This window comes from Leptidea sinapis, chromosome 24, assembly GCF_905404315.1.
Source record: "Leptidea sinapis chromosome 24, ilLepSina1.1, whole genome shotgun sequence".
In the NCBI taxonomy this organism is placed as follows: Eukaryota; Metazoa; Arthropoda; class Insecta; order Lepidoptera; family Pieridae; genus Leptidea; species Leptidea sinapis.
Window position 1 is genome coordinate 8,141,710 of NC_066288.1, and position 21,602 is coordinate 8,163,311.

The window sequence follows — 21,602 nt, forward strand, 5'->3', positions numbered from 1 at the left end:
ATGGACATATTTTCTATGAGAGAATTTAGTGACGCACGGTTTGACAGTTCCACTGAAAAAATTTATTATAACAAGTGGGAGCATTTTTTACGAAATAATTCTGCAGGGAGGTTTTTGCAGCTGTCACAGTCTATCTAGGCGTATAAATAATGAAAGCCTAAAATATTGTTAATGTAATGCTGTAAGCCTACACAAATAAATAAATAATTTAAAATTAACTGGCGTAGACTGACACTGTACTCTAAGACCATGCAAGGGTTCTCTAGCACTTTTCCTAAAAGTTAAATATTTAAGACTGGCACCACTCAGGTGCAGTCTATTTCTAGAATAACATTATATACCTCATGAGTCTGGTTACAATATACAAAAATAACTATTCAGATCCGACTAGAAACAGAGATTTGTGTGTTCAAAAAACAAAGAAATATAATATATATAATACACTTCAGTTGTTTTATATTTCTATATAAGTGCTGAGCGGGCAAACGTTGTTTTGCCATATAAATAAAGTACCCCGCGCCCGCTCATTGTATGAATTGTAATATGAAATGAAATCTTATTGATATAATAATTATTCGTATTGTGAATATGTAGGTATTTCTTAATCATAAAAATATAGGTTTCGAATAAGTAATCACCATAAATTACATACTAAAACCTTCTCCAAATCACACTGCATATTATGAGTTATGGTATAACTATTATTCCTTCCGATTGAGTAGCTCTCGCAGTATAACCGAAGGGGAAAAAACGACTCACCATTTATTTAGTATACATACTGAAATGAAATGTATGTATTATTCAATTCAATGGCCCTTTTAAATAAATGATTATTTTGTTTTACAAATTTACACGCTTCAAATATGTACATATTGGGAAATGTTAAACTTTTTAAATAAGTCTTTGCATGAATAGGTCGGACCAACTCCACATATACAACGAATTTTTTTTTGAGTAATAAATGCTTGATGTACTCCTGTGCCATTTGCGCAGATGAGAAGACCTGAATGTCGATGAAACGAAAAAGCGAGACACATAAATTCTTAAGATTGAACGAGGGAAAAAATGAGATAGGAAGCATTATACAGTGTTCTGGTACCAGGCGATCATAGTTGAAGAAGAGATTGTCTTATGTATGACGCGAGTATACATTAATATATTGTGACGTCATGCACAGTACTACACAGACACCAGGAGAACATAAATATGGAAACGATAATAGTTATGTCTTTCACAGCGGTTGAAATTATTTGTACCTAGCAATATGTACCAGGACTTCATATGCAGTTTAGAGGTTAATGCACAATGCAGGTTTCACTTCTGACATGTGTACTTTGTACGCACGCAATTTTTATTATATTTAATAAGCATGAATTAAATACAGATATTTTTGATTTCTGAGTACAGAATTCGATATAGATAATGAAATGTCGGGTGGTCTAGACAGAGCTATACCTTTGGTGAGTTTAAAAATAAATAATAGCGGGCGCGTGCGCGTGCGGTTTGTAATGTAAACACAATGCATCCGTAATATGTCGACTTCCGACGTATCATCACAAGGAACCGAGGTTATTAAAATAATCCATTTATATACTTGGTATTTTTATTACAGTACAAAACTAAGGTGGATGATTAATAGAAATGGTTAAGTAGAAGTTAGAACAATTTGAAACGGTTTTTTAAAACACCAGTGGGGGACTCCTTTGCACAGGAGGCCGGCTAGATTGTGGGTACCACAACGGCGCCTATTTCTGCCGTGAAGCAGTAATGTGTAAACATTATTGTGTTTCAGTCTGAAGGGTGCCGTAGCTAGTGAAATTACTTGACAAATGAGACTTAACATCTTACATCTCAAGATGACGAGCGAAATATTGTAGTGCCGCTCAGAATTTTTGGGTTGTTCAAGAATCTTGTACTGCATTGTAATGGGCAGGGCGTATCAATTACCATCAGCTGAACGTCCTGCTCGTCTCATCCTTTATTTTCATTGAAAAAAAACGCCGTATGCCTAAGATCACACGTTAGAAGTAAAAAATCTATCAAGGCGTGGTTCAGAGTAAGCGTCAGTGGCCTTTTTATTAATTTATTGAAATCAATGTTCTTCAATCTTTTTCTCTTTGATTTTTAACTCCAGATCAAAATTTTTTGGAAATAACATCAATATAATAATAATAAGAGACTCTCTGTTTTGTTTTTTTTTTTTTTAATTTTCATATTTGTGAGCGTACTTCAATAAGTGCTTCAAACGACGTCAGCATATATGATTATATCACTTGCGTTAGCCGGACTATATGTTGTTTTAGAATTCTTAAATCTATAAACGGATTCTGCTTTAGGGGATATAAGCCGACTTTACTCGACCAAGTCGGCAATGCCGAGTGTTTGTCTCATTCATCATCATCAGCTAGAAACGTTTAGTTCTGAACAAAGGCCACCCCAACATCCATCGTCGGTCCGTCTTGTGCGAGTCTACCAACAATGCATCTTCCGGTACGTGGTCGTCATTGAGAACTTTACTGGCCCAATGGCCATCTGTCCATCGTACTTTGTACCCTGCCCACTGCCATTTCAGTTTCGTTCATTAAATACCCACAAAAAAGCGCGCTCAAAGAAGTATTTCACTGCAATTATCTGCTGTGTGGTAATTTATAAGTTCCAATTGGGCGACAACCACTCCGAAAACTGGCAAATGCCTTACCTGATGAGAAGTTAAAACGGCCGTCCATCGATGCCTGTAACACCAGCGACTATGCACGTTAAAACACCCTTTTCCAGATGAACAGGCAATTTTGGGTTTTGACTTAAGAAATAACGAGAACAAATACTTAAAGCTAGATGATGTATCGCAGAAAATTAATGGTATTCTGGGGTCTTCTGTTCCCGCAATTAGACTGTTAAATTGGGTAACTACTCTAAACAGCCTTGTTCATTCCATAAAGTTAAGATAAAATATGTTTTGATAAATTAATATCTTTTCCAATACTTTCGCTACAATTACCACCAAGATGAAAATCTGTTTATTTTCCTGTTAAAAGCTTGTCAAGAAAAACGCTTACAGCAATTATAAAACCATTAGATATCACAAGCAATTAAACATTGTTTTACTTATAAATTTACACGTTGTTATATCAGGCTAATATATCCTGAATAAACAGATCCTGAAACAAATGGGGAAGCTTAGATCATTCATACTTCTTACGACCGTTTTCAATAACGTATCTCTAGTTACGGATACCGTGCTGTCACCGTTTAATGACAAGATCTTATCTATCCATAGTTATGTCCAATATAGTTATAGTCCAATACTTTATGTCGATAGGTTATTAAAATGTAAGTAAGCGTAAAACAATCGATTGGTCTACCTCTAGTAAGTTAAACTAAGGATAGATAGTCTATTGAAAACGGCCGTTAATCAATGTCTAAATGATCTAACGGCCATTCCCAATATTCAGTCTATCTCCGGTTGTGGCCTACTTGAGATATAAAATCATAACTATCATTGACTTTTCTGTCCCATTATACACATCGACGGTAACTCATCTTATCCGTACACGCTGTCTGTCAATTGGACGACGTATATTTTACCAGGGATAGAAGTTTTTATGGAAATTGCAACAGTGAACTGGCGAAAAGAATGACTTATAGGGTATATTGGGACAGCTTCAGATGATTGACAGCTAATTACTGACTGTAGAAGGTAGTAATTTGTAAAACTCTATCTGTAGTCAGTATATTGGGAACAGCCGTAAGTAGGGGCGTATATCTGGCCATAATTATGACAAAAGTTGTAGTCATAAATGTAATATCTAGAAAACAATGACAAACGTAATTCGAATTTAACATCAACTTCGTATGTGGTCTTCGATATACATCGTAATCGAATAACTTCAGCAAATATTGGTCAGGAAAACATTGGTTTAACTTATTTATATATTTACTTAATATATTTTATCTATCAAATGTTTTCATTTGTATTATATTGGAAGGCCTGAAAACCCGCTAGAGAAATAAGGGCACCTGTAAATGTGTGCCTTTAATAACAGACTTCAAAAAGACTCAATTCGATCGATTTTTTTTTTGTATGTACACCGATTACTCTGACATCTATGATCCGATTTACGTTATTCTTCTTTAGTTCGATTCGAAATATATACCATTTGGTCCCATAAAAATTTTACAATCGATAGGTAGCACATATATAATAGTATTTTATTAATGGTAAAGGTTTGCATAATAAGTGTGTTAAATTAAATTTTTAGTTTTTTGATACTTTTCAGTTTATGAAGTCGGTTTTTATAAATGTAGTTTTTTTTTTAAATTTGTGTTTAGTATTCGAACCCAAAGACTTACAATATACTAGAATATAGAGAAATATTGCATGAGAGAGAAGAAAATCTCTAACAAGAAAGAAAAGAAAAGTGAATCTATTGTTACTGTAACTGATTTTAATTGGCAAGTCGTAAACAGTTAGCCACGCTTAGCATTAGCTCCTTAGTATTACGTATATTAAACCACGTATTATCGGACTGTCAGGTTGTGTGTACGTTAGTATTTTTTAACCCACTTCAAAAAAGGAGGAGGTTCTCAATTCGTCGGTATGTATTCGGTGTCATCTAAGATAGATTTGTAACTACATACATAGTTATAGGTGAGATGTGCTTGAGTTGTGAGGAGGCGAGAGCGAGTCGCGGCGGTGGGAAACCGATTCCGAAAATGACAATAATCGTAACTAGAATTAGATTAATTATTTAGATTGTATAAAAACACGCAATTATTTTTCTACTTTTTAGAGCATATTATATCTATTGTTTTGAAATAGTGTTATTGAAGTCGGTTGTGTATTTGTAATTTTTTTTTTTACCATTATTTACAGTCAGCCCGCACTAGTGCTAATATAAATATGGTAATAATGACACTCTCGAGAAAAAGTATGAGTTTCTTTTATCGGTATATAATAAACAATTTGTTACGTTTTAAAGTGATAACCCTCAACAACACAAATAAAATTTGAAAACAAAATTTTATGAACGATGCGGGACTCGAACCCGCGACTTCTCGCGTTCCGTGCGAGCGCTATTACCAACTGAGCTAACCGTTCGAGTGACGTATCGTTGATAAAATCTTGTATAGTTTGTTCGGTGTCAGCCAAGGCAGGTTTGTAACTACATACATAGTTATACGTGAGATGTGCTTGAGTCGCACGCGCGACGTAAGAGGACACCGATTCTAGAATTAGATTAATTAATTAGATTGTATAAAAATACGCAATTATTTTCATACTTTTTAGTGCATATTATATCTATTGTTTTGAAATAGTGTTTTTAAAGTCGGTTGTTGTTTTGTTAAAAAATTTTTTGTGAATTCTTTGTCAATTAAGCCTTTTCTTAAGTTCGCAAATAAGTTTTTTAGTTTTGCACTGGATGCCGGCTAGATTATGGGCACTACTAGATTACGGCGCCTATTTCTATAGGTATAGTTGTAGCGACGCGCGCAATTGTAGTGCCACTCACAATTTTTGGATTTTTCTAGAATCTTGAGCGGCACTATATTAAAATGGGCAGGCCGTATCAATAACCAACAGCTGAACTTCCTGCTCGTCTCCGTCCTTATTTCCATAAAAATATATGTCATAAATAAATAAAAATAGTTATTTAAATAATATTTGTTTCTAAGTATAAAATTTTGTATTCAAAGCAGATGTTCGAAGTTACGTGCTTGCTGTGCAATACAATGATCTTTCTACGTTAATAATAATCTTTAAAAACACTATTCAAATAATTTTACTGATGAGGCAACGTGCTTTCGATATTAGTTTAAAGTTTTTTGATATCTATAATCGTTATAACGAAATAATCTCCTGTTTAACACTTAACGATTACATCCTGTATAAAAGGCATAAAAAGCATTTATTTTCTCAAAATTTATTCCTTCAGAATTCTTTTTGATCTCATTTCTAATATACTAGATACTAATACCGCTTCGAGACCAATGGCGCTCTCAGACAGAAGAAGCAGCGCAAGAGACTCTTCCAGCATTCTTTTTTTGCGCTCTTTTTAATGAAATATACACTATTGTACTGTCATTGCTATTGCTATAAAATAATTATAATCTAGTCCCGGGCTGTCGGTTCACTTAGATATTTTTAGATAGCTATGGAGTAGCAGGAATTACGACATAGCCAATTCTTAATAAAACATTGAAATTTACTTATAGATAATGCCTGAACAGTGGCTGGGACTTTATTATAAAAGTGTATACATTTACCCTTTAAAGCTATTATGTATCTATACAAATGATTTAAGTTTTCTTTAGTGTTAATTCCGCCAATATTTGTCTTTAAAATTATTCGACACGTGTTTCGCCTCTACACGAGGCATCCTCAGGACGGGTTGTCTCGCCAAAATCTGCCGCTCTTTTATATCGTCGTCCCATGAAATGACGCGCTTTGATTGGTCGGCTGTTGTGACGTATTACCCCCGGAAGAGACACGTAACAAAGGTGATGGGACTAAATTTGTTTGTTCATTCACAAAAATAACATGTTAACATTGAAACATGTTATTTTTGTGTTTTATTATTTCTATTTGCTCTAACACACTAAAGAAAACTTAAATCATTTGTATAATTATGGATTTCCGCAAAGTAACGCCTAACTAAATAAATTTTATTATGTATCTTATGAACCCTACAACCTATCTATCGATGATATAAATGATCAAATTCGAGCCGGCTGAAATTGAAGACGTAAAGTATTTTATATTTAGCAACAACTCAACCTATCTCAAGCTCGCTACAATATATCGCAAGCAGTGATGAATTAACACATCACGCCTCGCTCACGAAACGTCCGACGTTACTCTTCATGAAAAAATCACACATTGACGAATGTGCGGGCCCGGGGACCGGCGGCCGATCGTCATTTGTCAAACGTAAGATCGCTCCACCGTCTTAGGGCTGCGACACACTGCTGTTAACCGACTTAATAAAATACTTTTTATAAGCTCTACTGAGAAACAACACCTTATAATAATAATAATAATAATAATAAAACCTATTTATTCCAATCTACTAATGAATTACATTCTTACATCTATTATAATAAATATTACTTATTGTTAGCATTATTTACATAGATAAGAAAAAAAATATATATGTTATTTTTGTTTGTGTTATGTACTGTCTTCATCATTATTGATTGGAACCCCTTCTTGGGTATAGGCCTCCTCCAGCTTGTTCCATGCCTCTCTGTCCATTGCTATCTTTTCCATAAGTGTCCTGCTGTCGCTTGAATGTCTTCTATCCACCTTTTCCTTGGACGTCCTATTCTCCTTTTTCCTATTGGCCCTTCCCACATAGTTGCCTCTGAGGTCCATCTATTGTCTCTACATCTTGCTATATGTCCAGCCCACTTAAACTTCTGTTTCAACATAAAACCTTAGGGCTATAATATTTTACCGAGACACAACAGTGGCGCACGCAGTAGGCCGGCTACCAACACAATACATACAGCTCTATAGGTAGTTACTGGTGTCTGTTTGGCTCGTGCTAGCAGCTCGGACGCGTCATGACTCTGGTGTCTAGTTTGGAAGCTCAAGCCTCGTATTCACTAGGGGATAGTTGGACGTAATTCCAGAAAAATGTTCCAAATCACAATAATGTCGAAATTGAGTTAAGAACACAATACTGGTCACGTGATTCATATTAACGGACTGACAAAAAATGGCAGCCCTACTGTCACTCTTTATATGACATCATGACTTAGTAGGCCAACCCACATGTATGGAACACACTAATCTATATTTATAAAAGAGAATGTATGTTTGTATGTTCCCCAATAACTCCTAAACTATCTGACCGATCTCAATAAAATCTGTAATAGATTCGTTGAAGCTCAAGGAAGGTTTACATATATAGTTTGTCGTGTCACGATCACACCCACGCACTCACACACGCATTTTCCATATCTCTCGAACCGTTTATTGACAGAACAACGTCTGTCGGGTTAAAATGTGATGTTTGTGGCTTGGAACGTTTTTCAGGAACTACGTCCAATTTGTGAGAAGGTTCAAGAACATCTACGGTACGTGTTCTTGGAATATTTCGGAACACGTTGTTACCATGTCGCGAGAAATTTTGCTTGTTCACACCGGTCACTCTTCGCAGTGACGTTGTCCGAGGAAGTCGCGGCAGTTAGTGCTGCATATATTATTCTATCTAGATTACCCGCGCATTTTGAAGAAGCAAATTTTCTTTTTATCGCGATAAAATTGTGAGCGGAGGCTCGAAAAGATGGAGAGACCTATGTTTAGGGCATTGGCTAACCCCTTCCATGCGTCATTTTTCTTTATTTAATTTTTATAGGCGTGGCTATTCGTGTCCCGCAAACATCCGTAACTTTCGTAAAGCTCTTAGACACCACGGTGGCGCGACTGGTTTCGCCACCGTGAAATATAGCCCTTAGACCAGACCAGGCATGTGTTTACCTTAAAGTAATTGAGGCTAATTCTAATAGCTAAAATTTTTTTAAGAAATATACTTTTTTCAATGGTTTTGTGTGCGAGACCTTCCCTTGGTTTGAAATTGTAATTTTGTATGAAGGTCTACAAGCAGTAGATCTTATCATCCGTTTATTATATAAATTGCGTATTAGTAATTAATTGATTATTATATTAAGACACCAGTGAATACGTTGCCAAGTTAACTGAGCGCCTCGAATTAAATAATAATTAATATTTTTTACGAAGTTAATTAATGTATAAATTCATGAACAATTTAACGGTTTTCAATCCTTTCAAATATTCTCTCAATATTTTAAAGATAAGATGTATCACAAACTATACTATCGAATCGAAGCGATACTCTACGCAATTTTGCAAGTCAGCAATGTTGGAAACTGTTGATGGGGATATAATCTTATATAAATTATTCTTTTTTATTATATATTATTAATAACGCAGCTTCAAGAAAGGAAATCCAACTTTTCTTACATTCGTTTGAGATTGTAGGGGTATTTGAGCCTGATTTGGTAGAGGCATAGAAAGGGCAGAACGTATTGTAAACAATTGTCATATTACGAAGGTCACACTAAAACTTTTGCGTAACTTAAAAAAACAACATGTTATAACCAAAATATTAAGTTTATTGCTTTTCAAAACACTTTCTTTTACATTTTAAACATTTTTTCATGCGATCGAACCAAATTTTAAAACAGTAGCTAGAAGCGAGTCAGCTAGAAGTGCAAAACTCTTACCCCCTTATTCATAATGGTCCACTAACTTTAAACAGCCGCCAAGGAGTGTTTTTTCTCATTCTGACTTAGGTCAATAGAAGAAGACAGAGTGAGAATTAGCAATGCTTTAAGTTAGCAGACTATTATGAATAAGGCGGTTTGTGTGCCCCATGTATAAGGTCCTGGGTGCACTTAACAGGATATTTTTTTTTAAGTTGTTAAAAAGAATACTCCTCTCACAAATCTATCTGCATATGATGTTGTTATAGTTTAGTTTATCAAATAATAAAAAATATGCATTTGCAATGTGAATGAACTTATTTTGAAACCTCCCCTACATTACCCATCTCCTTGTCCTTTCGAGGGTTAATATACATTTTAGGGTTGCGTGCCCAGAGGCTTAGCAAAGGGATCCGTCTGTCTCTCTGTATGTCAGCGGCCTGTTATTAATAAACCGCGACATGAACACAGTTGAAATTTTGTATACGTACTAATATTGCTGTAAAAACACATAAAAAAAAATAAGCCAGCATATCCCAAAATGGCTGCAATGCATATTTATTATTATTTATTTTACAAAAGTAAAGTATAAGATAGTACGGAACCAACAGTAGGCGAACCCGAATCATACTTGAACGGGTGTTATTGTATTTTTTTTTCTCCAGTCGTTTGCCCACTTATACTAATTTTTACCACTTTCCACTTATACTATTATCTATTACATACATATCTTTACATTAAATCAAGTTTTGTTGACAAATCACGTGATTTTATTTTCTACCATTATTATAGCAGATTTTCTCATAAATAATAATTAGAAGTAATAAATCACCGCTGAGTGCGCTACTTTCTTTATTTGAGCGCAACCGCCAACAGGTTCGTGTGCACGCCATCCCTCTTCCCACCTCCGCGCCCCGCGATTAGCGTCTATTCCGTGAGTGACACTGCGTTGCGATATTAATTACTTTTTAACTTTTGGTTAAGTCTACTAGTCAATTAATATCTATCTTAAATGTATTTTTTTCTTCAAATAATATATTATTATCGCTAAATAGCACGACCTTGAGTATCCTATCGTACCGTTTCTTGCTTTATAATAGTTGCTTGAGCAAGCGACTACCTAATTATAATTTTACAAACTTATTCTTAGCAGGTAAACTAATGATTCTAATATTTACAGCAATTTTCCGTGAAACATAACGCGTCATTACTGTCGTTTAGAATAGCAAATACAATGTAACGGTCTGTTACGTAACGATGCAGTATGCAAGTACCTTAACTGTTCCCTTGACGTTAACCACTTGATTAATGTTCGTGAAACCCCAATTAAAGGCACTCCCCAACGTTTAGTTATATACCCGTATACCAACAGCTGTTCTCTAAGAATGGATTGTCTATAATGTAGTTTAAAGTTCAAATAATGGAAACTTCTTTAAGTACCTTGGCAACTTCCGGGTTAAGAAGAGATACTGAACCTTGGACGATATAACCACTGGATGCGTTCAGTGTTCCGGTAGGTACGGCTATACTTCCCTACTCACTTACTGAGCCTCATAACCTCAGTAAGGAATATGGCGTTGTCAGTGTGATGCAAAATATCAAAAAAACAGTATCTTTTTTGATTAACAGTTACATTAAGTGTTACACATTTGCATAAAACATTTTTAAAGGATTAACGCGTGTAATTGTAACTGTGTGTATACATTAGATTATTGCGAAAAAATTACATTTTTATTAGCTAACCCGACGTTCCAAGACCATTCCAGATCTCTCTTTCAGGGGGACTGCAGATAAATTATCTGTAAATTTAACGCAAAAATCTAATATAAAAACACAGTTACAATAATTATACGCGTCTTAATCCTTTAAAAATGTTTAATTTTAATTAAACATTATCATATAAATGGTTAGACAAGCTGTTTTATTTGTAAATATAAAAATGGACAATGACAAAATATGTCTTTTCACGTGTAAATGAAATTTTAACCTATTATAGTAGCTTTAATAGTAATTATTAACAACAAGAAGATTTTGAATGAAATTTTTTCGAAGTACCGCTCTTTGTACATAAATAGTTTATTTAGTAGGTATTTTACATGACTGAAAATGAAATACAATTTATTCGTTTCTTATTTTAGTAACTCTAAGCAAATGTCTTTGAATATGAAGGTTTGTAATATGGATGGAAGTTATGTTGAAAAAACAATTATTTTAAATTTCATAAAAATAATATGTACCTATTGATAGAATTTTTGTTTTAATTTTTTTTAAATGTCAATCATTATTTTTCATGTAATAGAACAATAAACTACGAATAGTAAATGATAAAATTGCTAATATGAGTTTCATCACAATAATTAATACGATATTAAGATATTTGCCATGAAAAACTCCATATACTATTTCTTTAAACTCCAAAAATAATTGTTTAGAATATTTTGAAGCTATTAAGTTTACTCTTCTGACATGTGAACTAGCATACCTTTTTTCTAAATGTGGTTATATTTATTTATATAAAATAGATAATTGTAATACAAATACTAGGCTTGTAAATTTTAGGTTCTTCTTTAAATTATCCCTCTATCTTTAATGAATTAATCTGTCAGGTTTTAAATCTGTGAAATAGTTAAAGACATTCAAAAAGAGTTCCATTATCATCTATAAGGTTCGTATGGACTTGCCTTGAATTTTGACCCATCGGGGTGTCAGTTTTTGTCTACAATGCTCCGTTATCTGTTAAGGATATCAGTATAGTGAAATTTTTCAACAGAATTTTTTTTTCACATATCGAGAATGACTTTTTTTTAATTTTAAGCGAAATTGTCTTTCAGAATCTCCTTGTTTGGCTATAATTTTTCTCACCCTTTTTTATCGAACGAAAGGTCAAAACGATTCTTCTATTTTCATATTCATATGATATTTGCTTTCCTAGGTACACATATTTTTTATGTATCAAATACATTTTTTCTGATAAACTAATTAATTCATTCATAGTTCCTTTATTAATAAAAAAAAAGTACAAAATAAAATAAATTTTAAAGTTTTGCTAAAAATCTTGTGTAAAAATTCAGTTCAATTGACATCGGTTTTAGTGGTTTAAAGGTATTTTATTTGCAATTATAATTAATTAACTCAACTCGACTACAAAGCAAAGTTACCAAATGTAGCCTTTGTTTCTGAGCCTTCCAGCCTAAATAAAGTCTTTATTCAGTAAATTTAAAGGTTTCCTAATTATTAGAAGTTAAATCAGTACTCGATGAGATTCCTTAGTAATAATGGGTTGATGTAGTACATCGTCAAATTAAAAGAGATTTACCCCCTTATTCATTATGGTCCGCTAACTTTAAACAGCCGCTTAGGAATATTTTTTCTCATTCTGACTTAGGTCAATAGAAGAAGACAGAGTGAGAATTAGCAATGCTTAAAGTTAGCAGACTATTATGAATAAGGGGGTTAATGTTTAAACTTGGCGTTGCGTAGAGACGTCGGTCGCTTCATTGTGTTACAAAATAAAATACTTAAAGCAAGCATCAGAAAACCACACAGGTTTGTAATATATGCTAACAAAGATTCAAATCTAGGTACGTTAACTACAAAACATTAGTGCGAGTTAGATAAATTGTGTATATATATTTATTTTAAGTGACTTAAAAAGTATGTTTTAAGTTTTTTCTTAATATTACGAGGATTTGTACAGTTCCGTACATCAGTGGGTAATTCATTAATTAGGCGAGGAACTAGGTAAGCATTCGTTCGTTCGCCATATCTATCGAGCGCGCGCTCGGAACGCATAAACGGCCCCGAGTGACGGCCCGCGGTGCATACAGAATTTTGTACTTTATCCCAGTATTTAGTATTGAAAAAGTTTTCTGTTAAAATTGAATATTTCATCAGTAACCGGTAAAATTTTGCAATGTTTAAAAAGTTTCCGAAAAGTTAGGCAAATGGTTTAATATTCATTTTGCAACTTAAATATTTCATTGAAATAGGAGTTATGTGTACGTCCGTAACTATTCAAACCATATTGTATATAAGATTGAGTTAGAGAATTGTATAACAATAACTTTACTTTAAAGGTAATACGATTTCTTAAAATCGTCATATTAGCTAAAAATAAACGGGGAGGGTTCCGAAGAGCTGTTTCACCTGATTCCTTCCGCCGAATTCAACCTTCGCACTACATGCCACAAATTAGGATATCATCCCCACTATCTGGATGTGTGGCGGTCCTTCAACAGTGCGGTTTTCAAGGAACTTTCTGCCTTACTACAAAGCCGTGAAATGAGCTTCCTTGTGCGGTGTTTCCGGGACGATACTAAATCTTCTTCCTTCCATAAAGGCCGGTCTCGCTCCTGTGGTTTCCCCTCAAGAGAAAGTGGGCGGAGGTGATCAGTAAATAGCAAGTGACCCGTACGCTCGTTTGTCCTCCTTTTCCATAAAATATACAATGAAGCCTTATATTGATATCAGACTGAGCTTTACATGTATGTGTTTATTTCAGGTAATACTGACATGAACTCTCTTCAGACCTGGAGATCGAAACCACAGCGATAGCGGCATCACATCATGGCAATCACGAACTTTTACTCCAGAGTGCTGCTTTTGGCTTTTATGCTGTTGTGCAAAGGTATATATTTGTTAATTAAGTGGATACCTTCAAAAGTAGTCTTACATTAAATTGTTACATTGTAAATAAATGAATAAATGAAAACATAATCACAGATAATAGGGTTCCATAACTTTACTTAAATATTCCATCGATTTATAAATCGTCTTGAATCTTATTACGATACCAAAGTTTGTAATCTGTTTATACTTAGGATCATGCGCTCAATTTAAAAATTAACGAGTCTAAGTGCTTTCTAGAGTTACCTTTTAATGAATCGAATTTTATAGCTTAGCATACCGTATTAGTGTACACATTGGAATGGCAGTGGGAGGCTCCATTGCACAGGATGCCGGCTAGATTATGGGTACCACAACGGCGCCAATTTCTGCCATGAAGCAGTGTTAACATTACCGTGTTTCAATCTTACGGCGCGTAGCTAGTGAAATTACTGGGCAAATGAGACAACATCTTATGTCTTAAGGTGACCAGCGCAATTATAGTGCCGATCCGAATTTTTGGATTTTTCAAGAATCCTGAGCGGCACTACATTGTTATGGGCATGGCGTATTAATAACCATCAAATGAACGTCCTGCTCGTCTCGTCCTTATTTTAATAAAAAAAGAAGAGTATAATGTTAATTAAACTAAATCGCGTAATGCTCCCGTTCCCGACACAATATTCCATAAAGATATTGTATATTGGTTGTGTGTCCATGTTTGTGATAATTACTCTTTGGCTTAGTGATCTGGTAATGGACTGATAGTGAAAGTAATTTCAAGGTTGTGTGTCCATGACTGGATGGTCCAACATCCAGACATGGGTAATACCTGTGAAAATTTCAGCCCAACTTTCTGGCTTTCCAAAAAAGTATCTTCTAATATTATAAATACGTAAGTTTGTAAGAATGTATGGACGTCTGGACGTATGGATGTATTTTTGTTGCTGTTTCACACGAAATCTACTAAATGGATTTTGAAACTTTACAATAATATAGCTTACATATCAGAATTATACTTAACAGATATTTCAAGTAGATAATCTCTGTTTATACTATATTATTTTAACAAATATTTGAATTGTTATGTCGATGACGATAAACAACCGAATGCGCGATATTGTGGTGCGGTCCAGTGGCAGGTGGTGGGACGGGCTCGCGGTGACCGTACGCCTGCGGGTGGAGGGGTTTTTATTTTAATAAAATAAAAAAAAAAATGCATTATTATCAATCAATAAATCATATACATACATCTGACCTGTTTATGCTTACAAACTTTGATGAAATCATAGTTTGTAAGCATAAAAATTATTAGTACAAAGTAACATACATTACACAATATAGTTGTTCGAACACTTATATCTGGAGAACGGCTGGACTGATTTTCATGACTTTTAATTTTTTGGATTTGCCTCCGTCCGGAATCGCAGAATAATATAAAACCATTAAAAAATTTACTAAAAAAGAAAATCCTTTTTTTCATTTAAAATCATTATCACCTGGTGTTAAGTGATCACCGACGCCCACATTCTCTTGCAACACCAGAGGAATCACAAGAGCATATCCGGCCTTTATCCCTGGATCTACTTAGCCGATATTGAAAATTCTGTTACCAATAGAAATTCAAATTTTTATGAGTGTCACATATATACTATATATTAACCCTCTTTAATACTTTTTCATAGTAGTTGTATTTGTAAAATACGCCGGAGAAAAATCGTCGAACACTTAAAATAAATTATATAGCAAAACAACGTTTGCCGGGTCAGCTAGTTTTGAATAAAAATATTGGAATTTGAATTTGAAATATCTTTACATATTATAATAATAGAATTTTCTAATCTGACACTAAAAAACTATTTCGCAAGTGTCAAAACAATTTTGCAAAATAAAAACTGGAGGCAGTTAGAATTAGTACATTGAAGAATGTAAATATTTTTTACTGAGATATCATTTTTGCGATATTTCACTGTATCCCCGCGCAGTAAGATTGAAACCGGTCGCCATCTTGGTCAGCATACACTTCAAAAACCACCAAACAAAAGTATCGCTTGCAAACTAACTCGCTGTAAATTAATGGCTCTGTCTATATGTTTGTTCCGGCTATATTAACAGGACGTTCATAGAGCGCTTATACTATGAGAAGCAGCTAAGCTTACCTCAGTAAAGTATTAAATTCTGTGAGGTACACTAAAACCGCAATATATCTATATCAGGAATATATTTATATCAGGAAACAAACAGACATATTCAACAATAATTACATAGTATATAGTTCAAACTGACCTAGCAGTTCCATAAAATATTTAGAAGTAAAGTAAACATACTACATATACTAGAAAACTTAAAACATACTTAAAACTATAAGCTAAAGAATGTACACTGGACAGCAAATAAAAAATATTTTTCTATACTTAAAAATGTCCTAATTATACTTACAGAAAGTTCGTTTCATGATGATTAAAATGACTATAAATTTATAATAAAGTGCCGACAACTCACATTGCAATCGAGCGACTAACACAATGGTAACGATTTTCTCTGTTTTGACTAGAGATCGCGATTAGCGTTCGTCTTACTACAATGAGGGTAGTCGGATATTTCTTTTCTGATCGAACGCGCGAAATTTTGCAACTTTTTTCGGTCAATAATGGAGACGACACCTCAGGCTACATCAACAGCAGATGATCGTTATATCCTACTTACTGTTCTGCGAAATCGCCGCCTCAACGCAGTTCAAGTCCAACAAAGTCTGCGTGACCAATGCTAAGTGGTCATAAGTTCAGATACCGTTAGAAGAAGACTTGCTGAACGGAATCTGACTCCAAAGAAAGCTGCAACAGGTCTAGCCCACCGTCGAGCTCGGCTTGAATTACCTCGGGAGCATAGGGATTGGACGTGAGAGCAGTGGGGTAATGTTCTCTTCACTGATGAGACCAGGGTGAGTCTACATGGAAGTGACGGATGACAGAGAGTATATCGTCCACCCTGGAGAACGTTATTCTCAGTGTTGCATCGGGGAAACTGTTGCTTATGGAGGAGGATCTGTAATGGTCTGGGGCGGCATTTCGTTAACCACGTATAAATATACATATACCGCGTTAGTTTTCATCGAAACGACGGCCCGTGGCCATGCACGTGGCTTAACTTCTCATCGCTACATTACTGAAATCTTCGCAGACCATGCGGTACCTTACGCAGGATATATCGGACAGAATACGCAGTTGATGCATGATAATGCACGGCGTCATGTTGCTCACGTGGTGACCCAGTATCTACGCGATGTCGGCATGCATAGAATGGATTGGCTTGAATCCGATAGAACACCTTTGGGATAAGCTGAAACGTCGGGTTCGAGCCCGGGTACCTGCTGCAACAAGTCTTCCAGAGATGCGAAAAACAATTGAAGAGGAGTGGAATACATTTCCTCAAGACGGATGAATACAAGGATGCTCGCAGTTATCCGCGCAAGGGGGAGAATACTGAATACTATAAAATAACTCTTTTTAATTTTTTGTTTTGTTTCAGGCTTTAATTTTTCACTTTATTTTATGATAACTAGTGATTAATACTATTGTAAAACGTCTCTTTTTTGTAAAAACCCTTAACTAACACTTAAAAAAATAATTAATCTCAACGAATTTCCTTTCACTTTAATCATCATGAAACGCACTTTTAGTAGGTATAACTTTGATAGTTGTAAGTTGAAAGTAGCGGGTGGCCCGGTTTATTTGCTGTCCAGTGTAGTATTATTTTATTACTTTAAATAAATAAATAAATTTCGTTTATTTCAAAGATTACATATACATTTTTTAGTGGTTGAGACTTCCCAGTAAGTTGTCTTAGGACACTTGTATTGGGAATATCTCGCAACTTCCTTAGCAGATAACTTTTTATTTAGTAAACAATATAGAAATAAACAGAAATGATTAAAAACCAAATTTTACAATTTACAATTAATTGTGTGTGTTTGTGTGTGTGTGTGTGTGTGTGTGTGTGTTTGTGTGTGTGTGAGTGTGTGGATGTGGGTTAGAATTGGACCTTTGATTGGGTCCATCTATGCAATGCGTGTGTTTATCATGTCAGTCTGATCAGAAGATTTTCCACTTCATCATGACAAGTTAGCCAATTATTTAAAGCTTTTCTTAATAGATGTAATGTCATAGGATATATATTTAGGTCCAGAAATATGAAAATGATCGGAATTAGATAAAAACAAAAATTTTTTGACATTTCGCATGGGCGACTCTGGAGTCAGAAATCAGATTAAAATAATAGTATAAAATGAATAACTAATTAGAATTTTTGTATCTTTCTAACTTTCTCAGGTGGTAAAAAATAACCAATAACACTAATAAACTTAATTTAGGTAACTATACTTGGTAGATTAACTATAGTTGTAACTATCAATCAAATTATTTTTATGTAGACGGATAAATCTTATGTTTTGTCAACAAAAAAAACATCTGAACCTAACCGCACCATAAAACAAAAGAAAAAGAAATAGTTTATCAGTAAGCTATTGATTAACAGGCTGTATCATAATGTGTGTGTCTGTCAAATTGAAACCTTGTATATAGCCAGTATTTCAGAAAAACTCTGTTTTGTAAGTACCTAAGCAACAACATGTGTAATTAATCGAAAATAATAATAAAATTTCATTCATACCGATCATTTTTATATTTGTTTTAATAAAAAAGGATTCCTTTTGTTTAAGTTTATTTTATACAAAAGTTTAGGTCTTTTATTTATCGATTGAGGCAGTACGAAGTCTGCCGGGTCAGCTATTATTATATATCATAATAGCCGTAACTTGAAAGTAGGTTTCAATATAAATATAGATTGTAGACTATAATATTGCACGTGACATATTCTAGGTCACGGTATCTGTACGTGTACAAAGCTGTGTTCCTGTCATAACACTCGCTGCCAAATGGCTTACGTTATGAGACGGTAGCCGATGACTATCTCCATGAAAACGTTGAAGCTTTGTTTGGCTTAGTTGAGCTAACAATAGCTTAGCCAAGTCTCGAACTAAACCGAGCCACACTCACGTGCTTATCGACTCGGAATCTAATAAGATTACATAACTGATGATCACTTATTCCGACAAAACAAATCTTATAACAATGTGCTATTTTTTAAAGTGACTCACTTCTAGGATTATTTACACAAATTAAATTTGAAAACATAATTTATGAACGATGCGGAACTCGAACCCGCGAAATAAGATTTGAAGGAGCGACATCTCAAGTCAATTTCCTAATGTGCTAATATTGGGTTTGAGCAGGTTATCAACTGTAAAGGTGATCCTGTAGACGGAGCCACAACTTGCGAGTTGAACAAAGTATACAAGATTTTATAAAAGATAAGTCAATCAAACGGTTGGCACAGTTGGAAAGAGCGCTCGCACGGAACGCGCGAGGTCGCGGGTTCGAGTCCCGCATCGTTCAAAAACTTTGTTTTCGAATTTAATTTGTGTAAATACTTGCAATACTATGGTTACATTAAATTAAAACTATCGCTACGGGAAAGTGTACGAAAAATACTGGCAGCATTCCGCATTGGATAGTTAGGCTGATCTGTTGACCGAAATAGCTGCCAGCACTTGGATTTCCAATAGCCCTATTAAGGCGCGTAGATTGTTATTTGTATATTCTCCGCGCCTCTGGGCCTCACAGGCCAAGTGTCTCGATACCAAACGGCACAAAGATGTATGACTTACTGAGACGAATATACAACATATTATTGCGACGTTTGTTTTTTTTATATAAGAGGGGGCAAACGGGCAAGAGGATTATGGGATGGGAAGACGTGAGGCAACCGCCCATGGACATCCGCAACAACAGGTGTGTCAGGTCGGCAACCTTAGAGGGAGTATGATTTTTTCTTGAAGGTCCCTAAGTCGTATCTGTTCGGGGACAGTTGATTCCACAAAGTGGTTGTGAAATTTCTGACAAAACGCGCGGTTTTGGAATGCCAGACGTCTACGTGATGCAAATGGTACTTTGCACGTAATGTTCGGTGGTGGAATTCGGCCGCTGGAATCAACCCGAACAGCTCCTCTGAGCACTCCCCGTGATAAATGCGGTAGAAGATTCAGAGCGAACTCACATCTCTACGCAATGCCAAAGAATCAAGCCGATCGATTCAAGCCGCTCTTCATTGTATGCGGTCAAAAAAAAGAAGCTGGTACTGGGGAGCACCCGCCCAGAAGTGAGAACAGTACTCCATGTGAGGCCGAATTTGCGCCTTATAAAGTTCCAGGCGATGGCTTTTAGTGAAGTATTGTCTCACCTTACTGAGTACACCAAGCTTCTTAGAGGCCAGTTTGGCCTTCTCTTCCGAGTAACCACGGAACTGAACGTCGCTCGATATATTGACGCCAAATATGCCAATACAGGCTGTTTCAGTTAGAGGAGTGATCTCGAATCGAGGGGATACGACAAAGGGAGACTTTTTATTGGTGAACGTACAAACTTGTGTATTCTTGGGGTTGAATTGGACTATTATAATTTTATCGGTCCCATACCGACTTAAAATATTATTATATATGCGATATCTTCAATTCTTTTCAATTAGTCACTTGAGTAACAATATTTTAACATTGACATAACGAAATAAATTTAATTGCCATATTTATTTTATTATACAGTGTGCTCCAGTTTACAAATATTTAGGGCATACTAAAATATTTTATGAAGGGTATTTATTACCATTATATTGGAAGCAGAGAGCACTTCTTAAAGTATAAATAAATGTGTGTGCGTGTGTGTTTATATTAGCGGTACTTGCGAAATTAATCTAGAGGCGACATCATAAAATCAATCGGAATGCTTTAGCCAAGTTTAATATTGTAATTTTTAAATTCAATTTAAGTATTACGTGTGTGAAAGTGTACGTAAACGGGTTAAGCATTTGCTTTATAGCACTGCTTTTCTTTTACAACAGACGTACAGTTCACTTCCTGCTTTTCCCTAAGGCACCTATTGAGGTTGAAATACTGCGTAAGTTCGATACACAAATTAGAAAAAAATAATTATAGAACTATCTGTATGAAAAGCGAAAGGTATTGGAACTGCCTATTATTAAATTGACATTTTTACAATTATTGTCTTGAATAAAAACTTCATCGCTTAAGCCGGAAGACGTCCACTGCTGGACAGAGATTTTCCCCAAAGATCGCCACGCCGTACGGTCCTGCGCTGCCCTCATCCAATCTACTCCGGTGATCTTAACCAGATCATCGGTTTTTCTTGTGGGGGCCATAAAAATACATAATAATCATAAATTGTTGAAAAAAGAACAGAAGCCTTAAAAATGAAGATATACACATATATCATGTCATGCGGTAACACAACGATCAGTGCGTGACAAAAAATAATTCAGAATTGTACAGGGAGAGACAGTTTGATCAAAAGAAGCCAAATTGCAAATCATACGAGTTTATTATTTCGTGTCGCGAATCGCATAAATTATTTGATGAACAATACTCGTGGATTGTGACGTCACAAACAGTCGGGATATACTTCGTTAGCCTATCTAATGACCAATTGTGTTCTTGGCAAATTTTTTTTTGCTTGATTTTGTTGAAAATGTAGGTCTTGATTTATTAGCTTAATGTTATTTACTCGTATACGCCGACTTATGTATGTTAAATTACTAGGTACTCCTAATTTTTAGACCTTTTCACTAGCTTTAATTTATTATCGTTTGAGTAAAAATGTTTGCAGTCTAATCTACCAATACAACAACGGGGTTGCACTCCG

General features: G+C 35.0%; 1 protein-coding gene across 2 annotated transcripts in view; it reads left to right on the top strand.

The window, feature by feature from the left end:
* Positions 1 to 21,602, top strand: part of LOC126971802 (uncharacterized) — a 179,745-nt gene that overhangs the window by 33,621 nt on the left and 124,522 nt on the right. For both annotated transcript variants that reach the window (XM_050818225.1, XM_050818226.1), the window contains exon 2: positions 13,730 to 13,855. In XM_050818225.1, coding sequence (XP_050674182.1) covers positions 13,795 to 13,855 — 61 coding nt within the window. In that variant the 5' untranslated portion in view covers positions 13,730 to 13,794. The remainder of the gene's footprint in view (positions 1 to 13,729; positions 13,856 to 21,602) is intronic.